The sequence below is a fragment of the Pleurodeles waltl genome, chromosome 4_2 (assembly GCF_031143425.1).
Source record: "Pleurodeles waltl isolate 20211129_DDA chromosome 4_2, aPleWal1.hap1.20221129, whole genome shotgun sequence".
Classification (NCBI taxonomy): Eukaryota; Metazoa; Chordata; class Amphibia; order Caudata; family Salamandridae; genus Pleurodeles; species Pleurodeles waltl.
Window position 1 is genome coordinate 839,446,089 of NC_090443.1, and position 14,360 is coordinate 839,460,448.

General features: G+C 43.6%; 1 protein-coding gene across 2 annotated transcripts in view; it reads left to right on the forward strand.

Annotated features, from left to right (window-relative positions):
• Window positions 1-14,360, forward strand: part of MYSM1 (Myb like, SWIRM and MPN domains 1) — a 328,895-nt gene that overhangs the window by 264,239 nt on the left and 50,296 nt on the right. For both annotated transcript variants that reach the window (XM_069232570.1, XM_069232571.1), the window contains exon 18: window positions 2,894-2,999. In XM_069232570.1, the coding sequence (XP_069088671.1) occupies window positions 2,894-2,999 (106 nt within the window). The remainder of the gene's footprint in view (window positions 1-2,893; window positions 3,000-14,360) is intronic.

Genomic DNA, 14,360 nt, shown 5'->3' on the forward strand with positions numbered 1-14,360 from the left:
AGAGTGGCCATGAGCCACCCTTTAACTGGCTGTCAGTAGAATTTTGTTCAAGCATGTACTAGCTGAGAGCAGGTGTTAAAGTGGTCCTTACAATAATCCCAAAACTTAACTCCCTCAGTTCTGACAAAGGATTATTTTTAGTATGACAGGTCTGGTAATATGATGTTACTAATCATGTTTAATGGTACTTCTGAAAAGGACAACTGAACAAAACTGCAACGTTTAAAATGTTCAATGTGTTAATTGATGCCTTATGCTAATGGCCTACTGTCGTGTGAAACACCGTCTGCCAGCCCTGGTATTGTAGTTAGCAGTGTGTTACATTTAGGGATTTGTAATTTCGCTTTTAGCACTGATTCATGCATACAATAAGCCCAGCACACAAACTTATTTTGGCTAAAAGGCTAGGATTTTCTGAAGGTGTTTTATATGTCATGTGGGGGAACTGCCAGCTAGGTATGATAATGTGGAAAAATAAAAGGCAAGATTGAGCATCCTTACGTATTTCATGAAGGCCCACTAAAGAGTCTCACACATTTTGGCTCCTCTGGTTTCAATATATTTTAATTTCAAATATTGGATTTATTGGAATAAAGTCACACAGAGCATTGCTTTTATACTGTATTTTTAAAATGCCATTCCATCCCGCTTACTCACTTCAAATTTTTGGCTTTCCTGCTATATTCTATAATGCATATATAATGCATATACTTAATGTGATAAATTGGAAAGCACTATTGTTTCACAGATGTGTCTAGATTTGTTACACTAAAGTCCACCAAAATGTTTAGCTAGTATTTAACATTTTATACAGTATATGTGGGAAAAAAGCCAGGCCTGAGGAAGTTATTGTGTGTGAGTGGGCTCAGCATTAAAATGTTGGAAGACCTTTACTGCATATGGTCACGACCCTCTGGGGGACTTTTAGTATCCTTCTAATGTACAGCAGAGGGTACTGTAAACCATGTATAATGCATCTAATCCTGCAATCCCAGTATACATCACATCCCCATTTTGCTTATTACATTCTGGTTCTTTTCTGCCGTGCAGTGAATAGGACTGCACAATTGCACTCTAATTGATAAGTATAAATTTGCAGCTCAGTGGCATGTCTTGGATGGTCATGCACAATTACAACAGTTTGGAGCCAGCATTGTATTTGAGCACAGCATATTCAGTACACCTGAAACGTCAGTTATTAGCTTCACAGCTAGGGGCTTTGCTGTCCCTGGCCGATCCACCTGTATGGAGGTATTGCGGTGCAACATCGTGCAGACTGTGTGGTGCTGCGAAGGAGGACATTATTATACATTTGGTTTGTATTTGCCCAGTACTAAAAGAATCCCATGCCTCACTATTGAAACCTGCTTTTAACGAACGAGGAGTTCATCATTTCTTGACCCTGCTGACCCGCAGATAAACTGTAAACTGTTAAAATAATTGTCATTACCTGCTAAATTTCTTAAAACTCATTCGGATCTTTACCAAAACGGTGGCCTTTGAACTGATTCCAAACTACCCTTTGCACTTTTTTAATTGATTAATGTCTTATTGATTTTTATTGTAGGCACTGCACATGCTTTTGGAATTTATGAATTACATATTTCCATGTTGTGCACTTTATTCAGTGTCTTCTTGTATTAATTCATGTTAATCTGATGCTCTTGTCATGTGACTAGTATTTTCTTGAAGTGCTGCAAGAAGTGTTTATATTTCAGTCAGCTAAATTCAGACTTACCCCCATTTAAATGATTTTATGAAATATAATTTTCTAATGGGAGGATAGCCATATTGTACTATCACTAATTGCTCTTTAAATGTGTTACAGGTAATTGTAGGTATTACATTGGGCCCTTGGCACTTGTCTTCTTGTTATATGTGCATGTTATGATGATGCTCTGAATACATGATCAGTATTGTATCGGGTTTTGCAGCAAGCATCAGCTTCTGAGTGCTGTGGGCATCTTAATGCTCTAGCAGGGACAAGCAGGTAACAGTTAATCGTATTCTACAGATGTAAATGTATTTTGATGAGTTTATTTTAAATGTAACTTATCCTGTGGGTGCCTACTTGTATTGTATTTTTATAGCATTTTAAATGAGTTTTAAGTATTTTATTATTAAGTTGTAATTGAGGTAATTGATTCATGCTTCAATTGGCAGTTATTACACATGTGATGGTTTTAATTAACTGCACATAATAAATGAGTAATAAATGGGGATGGTGTTATTACTACATTCTAGTTGTGACATTAGAGGTGTATTGTAATCATGTATTCAAGTTGAGTTGTGATACCAGAAATGCCTGCTGCCTGGGTCAGCTGACAGTGTAAAAAGCATCTTTGTGAGCAGAAAATTAACTGCAACTTAAACAATTACAGACAGGGATAGTTTTCTCCTTCATTATTTTTCTTTTCTAAAAATTGTTTATTGCTGTACTGGAGTTCATTGACCAGAGAATAACAATGTATACAAATTCCACATTTAGGGCCTGATTACAACTTTGGAGGATGGTGTTAATCCGTCCCAAATGTGACGGATTTACCACCTACCGTATTACGAGTCCATTATATCCTATGGAACTCGTAATACAGTAGGTGGTATATCCGTCACATTTGGGACGGATTAACACCGTCCTCCAAAGTTGTAATCAGGCCCTTAATCTAGACGTCTGCCACCTAAAGTCTTCTTCCAAACAACTAAGGAGGGGGTGATAATGTACTATGTGCTCGTATGACTCGAACGTGCTGCATGAACGACTTCCATTTATGTGGTTTTAGGTGGTGCATGATGCGTGCCTTCACAGGTCGTTTAGATTGCCCTTTAAACGATTTATTTTAAAAAGGTTTTCCGTTTGTATCTTAATAATGTGCTAAGAACCTCCATTTTTCAGGCCTGCCATACAAGTTTGAAGTGCAGCAGATGCTAGAAGAACCCAAATACGAAATTGTGGTTAAAAAGACCAAATGGATTATAGACAAATACAGATCATCCCACAGGTATGCTTTAACTACACGCACTATAAGCTGATTACTGATAGTTTTAAATGTGTTTTTTTACAAGTTTTAGTTGCTTTGAGGCAGTTCCTTCTGTCTCAACCATATGCACAGTTTGCTTCCTTAATAGTTGGCATTTATGTTTATTTTTATGTGAGACCCAGGACTAACTAACAGGGCATGTACACTTCCCCCCTTTCTTCCTTTTTCGCCCTTACCACTTGCCTCTTTCCTTCTGCCTCATCCGCTTTGAGTTTGCTGTCTTGGACATATACTGAAATTACCTGCAGTCCTTTGTAGTTGTACTTTGGAGTGCCTTTGCGATTCGACTGACTAAATTTTACCTAGAGATTGCCACTCTTTTCCAGCTCACTTTTCCTACTCTTAATCTGTACTCCCAGGGTGACAAGATAGGAGTTCTGTAAAGGTGAATGCGGTTAATGATGTATGCTTATGTTGGCACCTTCATTTAGGCCTGTGAGAGCCTAGCACCAGAAACCCAGCCTTTGTTTCTCGTATTCTACTATAGATGTCCACTTCAATCAATCAATCAATCATGCATTTGTAAAGCACGGCTAATGACCCATAGGGTCTCAAGGCGCTGACCACTCTTCTTGACCACTGCCTGCCCATCTTCTTTTTCTAACTACATTCTTTCACAGGATTAGTTAATTTCCAGCCCCCACATTGACTCTAGTATCACCCACTTTTAGGGGTTCAACAACCCACTCCTAGGCTGATCCCTCAGTCTATATTCCATGGCTTGTTTCCCTCACTCTACCACCAAAAAAAGCCATTCTTATGGGACTGCCCCTCAGCCACTTCTGGCTGGGCTCCTTAGCATATACCATGGCGTGTTATAGAATTCCCATTTCTGTAACTTGCTCTTGTCCAGTCCTTGGGTTGGCTCCTTAGGTATGCAGTAAGGTGTGTTATATAATGTAAAGTTTCCTACCTATAGAGAAGGAAAGTTTGAATTCTCTTAATGACAGGGAAGCGAGGATTAAACATTTCTCTTTCAATTTTTTATGCTCAGCAGCCCAACATGACTATGTATACTTCAGTCAAAAAAAGACTACATGTCCCCTGAGTCTTGAAACGTGTGACAACCAGCAGCCAATAACATTGCTCCATTTCCTACAAAGCAGTATACAAAGGAAAAGTACTTCCTTTTTTTTTTGTGCAAACCATCCACCACTGCATAATCCAACTTTAAAATTCCTGCTTTTGTTCCGACCCTAAGAGAAAATAAGGGGGAAAAAAGTAAACATCCATGATTCACTTCTCTTCTCTAAGCCAGATATTAATACCAAATCACACATACTAAACCATTTGAAGATAAAGTATTGATCATACTTATACATATGCACCGTGATCCTCGTCAAATCTTCTGGATGGGAGGTGTGTAACTATGTACTTATCTGGGAGGGATGGTCTTTGTCTATGTCCTTAACAGATTTGAAACTTTCCTTCATGGTAGCTAGGACATTTTACTTTCTATGTCAGGACTGAGATGTTAGAAATGGGGAGGCTTTTGGTTGGCTAGTGTATGCACATAGCCAGGCAAAACCCACTACTTTAGTAAGGGTAAGCTAGTTACACACCTAAGATAACCTGTGCTCACCCTCTGGTATCTTGGCACAGAGCAGGCAGGCTTATCATAAGAGGCAATGAGTAAAGTTTTTGTGCAACACACACGCACACAGTAACACAATGAGGACACCACAAAAAGACTTCACACAGGTTTAGAAAGATAGAAATTATTCACGTAAATAAAATAAGATAAAAATAACAAAAATCCAATCAGTATATCACAAGTTATGAGTCTTTGAAGGTAAAGGTCAAACCAGTGCTTAATTTCAGTGGGGCTTCTCTTAGAGCTCTTATGGTAATTCCTTACGAGTGATACAATGTAACAAGTTTGCCTTGGGACTCAGCATGTCCCTTTGTTTCAATACCTTCAGAGAGTGAATGCAGCCACAGGGGATCTCTGCGGGCCTTTCACACAGGGCCTGTGTTGTTGCAGGTGAGTGCATGGTTGTCTGGGTGTCGGGCATCTGAGAAAGATAGCGTTCACAGATACATTGACACTGCTCCTTCAGCACTCGTCAGTGCAGAGGTGCTGCTCCTCTGCCAGTTGTAGCAAAAACAAAACAGGGAAGGTTCACTTCCACAGAGTGGTTGGGGGGTGGGGGCTGAGATAAAGCACTGCACTCACTTATCTGATGTGCCAGCAGGTGACAGGCACGCTGTGAACAGTGCAGGGGGTTGAGATGAAGCACAAGGTTTTGATGTCCATGAGGCCTCAATGACAACAGGGGGCAAGCCCTTGGAGTCATTCTAGGTTTATTCCTTGGCAGGGCAGAGATCAGTAGGCAGCAGGGCTGCACAACAAAGCAGAGAAGCAGTTCCTAAGAAGAGTCATTCCTGGCATAGTGTCAAACCTTACAGCACAGCAGTCTTTACACCAGCAGAGTTCTTTCAGGCTGTGTTGTGTACTACTTTTAACGGGGGAGAGACCCAGTGCTTATACCAAAAAGTGCCTTTGATGTGGGGGATGACTTCAAAGGATCTCTCTGAAGTGCACAGGTCCCTCTTTCAGTCCAGCCCTGACCCCAGACCATCAGTGGGGGATACTCACCCCTTTGTGAGGGGCTCAGGCCACTGCTGTTTGAAGTGTAAGTGTGAGCCCTTCCCATCCTCACAGCCCAGGAAGACCCATCAGTATGCACATGCAGTTAAGTGGCTTGTTTTGTAGGTGTCTGGAGGGAATGCACAAATGTAGCTGTCGCCCAGACCAGACATGTATTGAGGAAAGGCTGCCAGGCGCACAAAGCAGTGGGAGCAGAGAAATACCCACTTTTTAAAAGTGGCATTTCTAGAATAGTAATAATGAATCTGACTTTACCATTAAAGAGGATTTATCATTATCATTCCAGTGATATGAAACATGATGCAGCTAACACCTCTCTGATCAGGAATTACATCTTAGCAGTATATTAAGGAATTCCCTGTGCTGGCCAATGAGAGGGGGCAAGCCGCATAGTAATGAAAAATGACTTCTGGAGTTTTTTGTTACCAGATCATGTAAAAACTTAAAAGTAAATGTTCTGCCGTTTATGTACATGGCACCCTGCTCTATGGGCTACCTTGGGCCTACTTTAGGGGGGTTTATGTAGAAAAAAGGGAGTTCAAGTCTTGGGAAGAGGTTTTAAAGGCCAAGTCGAAGGGGCAGTGAAACTGCACACACATGCCCTGTAATGGCAGTCCTGAGACAAGTGTACAGGGCTACTTAAGTGGGTGGCACAATCAGTCGTGCAAGCCTACTAGTAGCATTTAATTTACAGGCCCTTGGTATGTGGTATACCACTTTACAAGGGACTTACACGTAAATTAAATATGCTAATTGTGGATACACCAATTTTAACATGTTTAGGGGAGAAGTGCATGCACTTTAGCAATGGCTAGTAGTGGTAAAATGCTCAGAGTTCTAAGGTCAACAAAAAGATACAGCAAAAAACAGAAGTGAGAGTCAAAAAGTCTGGGGTGAGACCACCCTAAGGATTCCTTTACAAATGTAAGGTTTAACATGAGGGCTTCAGATTAAGCAAGTTCAAACCTTATTTACCTCCAGTGAGGCCACCCCTGTCGCTGGTTTGAAATAAAACTTTTTAAAAGTAGAGTCTTAGGACCGATCAGCCACAATAATGTTGTCCTTCAAACAGCTACCTAGATAAGACTTTAAAAGCCATATCCCCCATGGTGGAGAGTGCCCCAAATATGGACGTGTCCATGCCTGCTTCCTCCATGACCAGCTTCATCCATCATGCAGTGATAGGAAATGAGATGGTTTGAATGGTTTCTTTATAGCTATGAGTAGTTGTGCTTTGCATCGAGGTCCTAATTCCTCTGCCATATCCTTGTAAGTTAAGAGCACCTCACACTATTTTGGGTGATGGGGAAAGGCTGGTTATCATACCACCCTTGTAAGGGATTTTGTGTTTCTTGAAACCGTAAAAGATACTCCCTCTGGAGTTAACATCCTTGAAGTAATGTTTAGTGCTCTTACATCAGATACTCTTTTACAATGGATGAAACCTAACAAAATCTCCAATTTATCTGTTAATTATTTCCTGGATAAAAACTGTTGTCTTGCCAAGACTTCAACACCTAAACACCACGTTTACCTCCCACAGTTGGGAATACCTGGGTTCAGGGAACCTTGTCAGCTGAATGCCTCTGAACAACCTATATTCTAATGGGTGCACACTACCAGAATCTCATTGAAGGGGAAATGACCAGCTGCGATTGCTGGTCTGCAGGTCAAACCTGCTTCTCGCAGTTCTGAAAAGAAATTCAGTATACACACTGTGCTCCATCCCAGACACCAGCGTGACCCCCTTTGCCAAGATGAGCTGTAATGTTTGACAGTAGAATCTCTCCATGCTCTTCTGATGAGGTCAGAAGCATTTCACAATAAGCCTGTGACGTCCCGTCACCTGTAATTTTCCATCCCATCAGATTGAGGGTCCCTTCCTGTTCCAGTTGGTGTGAGCTGCAGTGAGCATCCCTCAGTAAGTTCTGAGAAGTGGGATTGGAGAATCCATAGAAAGTTCCAAAAGAACTGGAAACCAAGTTTGTGGTTTCCAAAGTGGTGTCATTTATACCATTTCTGCCTTCTGCCTTCTGCCTCCTGACCTGTGCTGTCAATCTGGTTATCAGTGAAAGTGGGAGAAAGAAATAATCTTGTCAGTCCTAAAGGAATGCTTATTTTGCTTCCACAAGGAAATCTGGAAAACAGCTGAAGAGTCACTGTAGTTGATGATCTAGATGGGACACTAATACATCAGTTTAACACATATCCTGTTTGTTCATTATCATATCCAGATCCAGTTTCCAGGCACTGGAGTCCCATAGATGTCGGGAATTGCAGTCTGGTGTTGACTCAAATTTTGCCAGTAGATACTCTTCTGTCACAGAGATCTTGTGCTGTGGGCAGTGATGCATGATATCCTTGGCCAGTGGTGCTAGGGCCTGGGAACTCTTCCTTCCTACTTGGTTTATGTATTGGAAGGCCGATACATTGTCCATCTTCAGGAGTACCAAGCAGGACACCTTGGTTCCCACCAGACTCCTCACTGTGAATGAGCCTGCCAGGAGCTCCGGGCAAGTTTATGCGCAATGTCTTTTCTTGTTCTGACTACGGTATTCCTGTTATAATATCGCCACAACAAGCTCCCCAGCCGGAACAGCTAGCTTCTGATTCATAACTAGAAAGGAGCAAGACTGAAAACGGCCCTGCCTTTCTTCCACATTGCCATGTGGTCTAACCACCATTGGATCTCTGTCTTTGCCTCCTGGGTAAGAGTCACTTCCTCTAAATACATCAGTCCCCACCTGAGGTGCATGGCATTTTGCCTATGCAGTGCCTCGTTATGCAGGATCCTGGAAATATTGCCTAAATGGATGTCTGTTCTGGTTAGCTATCTAAGATAGACTTTCTCCTTTACCAGGATTCACTTCAGTGCCCTTTGTATCAAAGCCATCTCCTTGAGAGGTAGCTTTAGCATTTGTTAGATGGAATCTATCACGAACCCCAAGAAAACTTCTACGAGAGGGTTTGAATTTAGTCTTTTGTTTGTTGATTATGAATCCTAGGTCCTGGAGAGGTAACACTGCCAACCACAGTTGGCTTGTCTGTCACAAGGGGTTCTGATGCATCAGTAATATGTCATCTAGACATACTATTAACCTGATACCTTGAGCTCTGAGCCATTGTAAGGTTTGTTTCAGTACCTTGGTGTAGCACCCAAACGTCCCTCGTTATTTCCTTCCATTTGTACAGAAACCATATTAACCTTCCCCCTCACCTTTCGTCGCAAAAAAGGGTATCCCTCGTCAGTGTTTCTGTCTGGTGCTTTGTTGGCACCTTGGAAAGCCCCTGTGCTGCCACAGCCCCTGCCATTGCCTCTAGTGTGGAAGAGTCCCCTCCCCCTCCCTTCCCCCCAAACGTCTGTTGGTCTTGCCATTGTATGACTCTTTTTGCCTGAGTCTTGTGGGAGGCTGGACCATATGGCTGGCCGGTTGAGCACCCGTTTCCTCTACCACCCCCCAAAATCTTCTGGCCGAGGACTATGCGCATAGACTGTTGCCCCTTATCTAAGGAGGAGGACGTTGTTACAAATGTACTTAATTCCTTAATGAAGGGGTTTCCAAAGAGGCCACCTTCTGCACCACTCCTTCTTCTATGATGACCAGATCCCCCAGTTTTGGGTCAATTTTTATCAATAACGGCCATTAATAAATGTAACAAATGTGGCCATTTTGCTGCTTAATTTCCCTGCTAGGGGTGGTCTTGGGCATTCCACCAATAGTCCTTCACCAAACTTTCTTGTCCATTTTTTTTCAAATACAATGTCCAATATAATGGGCTACTTTTGACGCAAAGGACTAAGTCCTTGGTATGCAAATTAATGATATTGTCAGGATCAAGCATGCCCAGAGGCGCCTTGACCCCCTCTTGATTAGGACAAGAAAATGCCAATGTTCTAAAAGTGGTATTTTCAGAATTATGACGTCAAATCAGACTTTGCCATTAAAGTGGATGTTATATTACCTTTCCTCAGACACCAAACATGACTTTCCTACCAGCTCACAATCAAAATGTATCACTTATTACATGCTTTAAGGTAACCCAGTGTTATACTATGGGTGAGGTAGGCATTGCAGTAGTGAAGAACTATGGAGTTTTTCACTACCTGGGCCTGTAAAACTTTAAATCTACATGTCCAGCTTTTTAAATACAATGTACCCTGCCCAGGGGGGCTGTTAGGGCCTACCCTAGGGATGACTTATATTTATTAAAAAGGAAGGTTTAGGCCTGGGAAAAGGTTTATTCTGCCAGGCCGAAATGAAAGTTAAAAACTGCACACATGCTGCAATGGCAGGCCTGCAAACTGTTTATACAGGTTACAGTTAGTGCTGTAGGCTCACTAGTAGCATGCAATTTACAGGCCCAGGGTAGATGTAGTACCACTTTACTAGGGAATTCCAAGTAAATTAAATGTGCCCGTTAGGTGTAAGCCAATTTCATCATGTTTGAAGGCAATAGCACAAGCTTTTTCGCACTAGTTAGCAGTAATAAAGTGTGCAGAGTCCTAATGCCAACAAAACCAAATTTAGCAAAACAGGAGGAGTAAGGCAATACATTTGGGGGAACACCACCCTAAGGCTCACAGATCTAACAATGACCAAGAATTAGGAATTTGAGAATGGGAGGACTTCTGTGTCCTACCTCTCTCCCAAACACTGTTGTTATTTGCTGATATAGCTAAAGTTGTTTAAGCTACCTGCTCCACTGAAAGGGCAACAAGATATGGCTGTTTATTTAAACCATATCATGTATAAAGATTCTACTATTTTCTGCTTGCCTTTAGTGCTAAAAGGCCAACTTGGGTAACAGACTCCTTTATACATTTAAAAAATCTGATTGCTAGTTGGTCACTTCCTTGTTGTCAAGGAATGTTCTTCTAAGGGGATGAGGAACAAATAAAGTACTCCGAAGCTCTTGTCATTAAGGGATTCTGGCTTGGTAGTGTAATTTTGGAATGTACACTTCCTTGTAAAAAAGAGATAGGAACTGTGCCTCAATGGTACGTCATAGAGTGGAATTTTCGGGCGGGCAGGGGAAAGAATAGATACACAGTACCCCAATTCCCAGTTGTACTGCATCCATCAACTGTTTGTCTGTGGCTTTCTCCTGAGTTTGGGAGTGCCAGTGCTTTGTTCTAAATAGCGTGTTATGGTTGAGTAGTTGTGCTTTGAAGTCAGTTAGACATCTAGAGAGTTGAGTCCTTGCTCTCTGAAGACTGATTTCATTGTTCTGCTGCTGATGGGCTGGCAGTTGTGTCTGTAAATAATCCTGCTGAAACCATTCTACTACTCCTTGCTGCTGCTGTTGTGCAGCCTCCTGTGGCTTTTGAACTCGAAGGTGTACTTAAAGGTCCCTAAGGCTTATCTGTTTATATTTTAATGTTTATCTTCTCCACCACTGTGTTCCTGACGTGTGCCATGTTGTGTTTTACCTGACCCACGATTGTATTTGTAGAGTTAACACTACTTTTCATAATAAACTATGTGCAGTGATGCCCTATTGACCTGCCAAAACTTTGCTTCCTCATTTATAGGGTGTGCCTCCTCCACCTTATTTTGTCGGGTTTGTTTGTTGCATAGGGGCCACCTTACTGTTGCATCATAACATTTGCAGAGATTTCTTGGTGGGAACAGTGCTGGGATTCCTAGCCACAAGCTATGCATACCTAGCATCAAGGTGTGGATCAAGAGGAGAGGGGCAGAGCTACCTAATTCGTATTAGTGTTTTGTGTCCTAGTCCTATCCTAGCAATCAAACAATCAGGTTTCATATTGCTTTACTCATGGAGTATAAAATAGAGCGGCACTATATTTCCAGTTATCTGGATACTGAGCAAAAGATCAAATTGTAGCCAGTGTAAAAAGAAAAAAGTACTTATTTGTGACAGTATTTCATAGAACCTTTGCCAGATCGTAGCCTACTCAGCATCCACTACTATTATTATTATCAAAAGCTACTTAAATGCATGGTCATTACTACACAGCGATTACCTATTCTTACCAACTTTGCCATCGTATCATATCAATACCCTATTTGACTGCATGGCCATTACTACACAATGATTAACCAGTCTTGCCACCTTTACCATTATATCATATCAAGATGCCTAGTGATGGCTTTTATCACTGTCCAACCACCTTGCCTTAAATAAGATATATAATAAAATAAATCTTGTCCATCAGTATTGGCCTGAAACCTCTCACCTAATCTCATACTCTTGAACTGTTTTTAAAAATCTGAGCGTCCTATCATAACAGCAGTTTACACCCTGCTTTCAGATATAAATATGTATGTTCCCTCTCCCCGAAATTAATAACTTACAGTCAATGTAAGGAAATGCCTCCTTGGCATGGTTACCCCCTAACGTTTTGCCTTTGCTGATGATAAGTTATGATTTGAAAGTGTGCTGGGACCCTGCTAACCAGGCCCCAGCACCAGTGTTCTTTCCCTAAACTGTACCTTTGTCTCCACAATTGGCACAACCCTGGCACTCAGGTAAGTCCCTTGTAACTGGTACCCCTGGTACCAAGGGCCCTGATGCCAGGGAAGGTCTCTAAGGGCTGCAGCATGTCTTATGCCACCCTGGGGACGCCTCACTCAGCACATGCACACTGCCTCACAGCTTGTGTGTGCTGGTGGGGAGAAAATGACTAAGTCGACATGGCACTCCCCTCAGAGTGACATGCCAACCTCACACTGCCTGTGGCATAGGTAAGTCACCCCTCTAGCAGGCCTTACAGCCCTAAGGTAGAGTGCACTATACCACAGGTGAGGGCACATGTGCATGAGCACTGTGCCCCTACAGTGTCAAAGCAAAACCTTAGACATTGTAAGTGCAGGGTAGCCATAAGAGTATATGGTCTGGGAGTTTGTCAAACACGAACTCGATAGTTCCATAATGGCTACACTTAAAACTGGGAAGTTTGGTTTCACACTTCTCAGCACAATAAATGCACACTGATGCCAGTGTGCAATTTATTGTAACATACACCCAAAGGGCATCTTGGAGATGCCCCCTGAATACCTACACGACTTCTAAAGTAGGCTGACCAGTTTCTGCCAGCCTGCCACACACCAGACATGTTGCTGGCCACATGGAGAGAGTGTCTTTGTCACTCTGTGGCCTGGAACAAAGCCTGTACTGGGTGGAGGTGCTTCTCACCTCCCCCTGCTGGAACTGTAACACCTGGCGGTGAGCCTCAAAGGCTCACCCCTTTTGTTACAGCACCCCAGGGGATCGTAGCTAGTGGAGATGCCCGCCCCTCCGGTCACTGCCCCCACTTTTGGCGGCAAGGCTGTAGGAGATAATGAGAAAAACAAGGAGGAGTCACCCACCAGTCAGGACAGCCCCTAAGGTGTCCTGAGCTGAGGTGACCCCTGCCTTGAGAAATCCTTCATCTTGAGTTTGGAGGATTCCCCCAATAGGATTAGGGATGTGCCACCCTCCCCACAGGAAGGAGGCACAAAGAGGGTGTAGCCACCCTGAAGGACAGTAGCCATTGGCTACTGCCCTCCCAGACCTAAACACACTCCTAAATTCAGTACTTAGGGGCTCCCCAGATCCCAGGAAATCAGATTCCTGCAACCTGAAGAAAGAAGAAGGACTGCTGACCTACAAGCCTGCAGAGAAGGAGGAAGATGACAACTGATTTGGCCCCAGCCCTATTGGCCTGTCTCCAACTTCGAAAACCTTCTCCAGCCACGCATCCGACAGGGACCAGCGACCTCTGAAGACCAGAGGACTGCCCTGGACTACAGGACCAAGAAACCCCCGTGAACAGCGGCCCTGTTCAAAACCAGCTACTTCTTTGCAACAAAGAAGCAACTTCCAAGGACTTCGCGTTTCCCGCCGGAAGCGTGAGACTCTACACTCTGCACCCGATGCCCCGGCTCGACCTGTGGAAAACTAACACCTCAGGCAGGACTCCTCGGCGACTGCGAGCCCGTGAGTGACCAGGGACCTGAGCCCCCACAGCGACGCCTGCAGAGAGAATCCACAGGCTCCCCCTGACCGCGAGTACCTGTAACAAGAGACCCGACGCCTGGAACCAACACTGCACCCGCAGCCCCCAGGACCTGAAGGAACCGAACTTCAATGCAGCAGTGACCCCCAGGTGACCCTCTGCCTAGCCCAGGTGGGGGCTGTCCCGAGAAGCCCCCCCCCCATGCCTGCCTGCACCACTAGAGTGACCCCCGGGTCCCTCCATTGAAACCTATACAAAACCAGACGCCTGCTTTGCACACTGCACCCGGCTGCCCCTGTGCTGCTGAGGGTGTGTTTTGTGTGCCTACTTGTGTCCCCCCCCAGTGCTCATCAAACCCCCCTCCGGTCTCCCCCCCCCGAGGACGCAGGTACTTACCTGCTGGCAGACTGGAACCGGGGCACCCCTATTCTCCATAGGTGCCTATGTGTTTTGGGCACCTCTTTGACCTCTGCACCTGACCGGCCCTGAGCTGCTGGTGTGGTAACTTTGGGGTTGCCTTGAACCCCCAACGGTGGGCTGCCTATGCCCCAGGACTGAGACTTGTAAGTGTTTTACTTACCTCCTAATTTAACCTTTACTTACTTCCCCCAGGAACTGTTGATTTTTGCACTGTCCACTTTGAAAATAGCTTATTGCCATTTTTACAAAGACTGTATGTGATATTGCTCTCATTCAAAGTTCCTAAAGTATCTAAGTGAAGTACCTTACGTTTAAAGTATTAACTGTA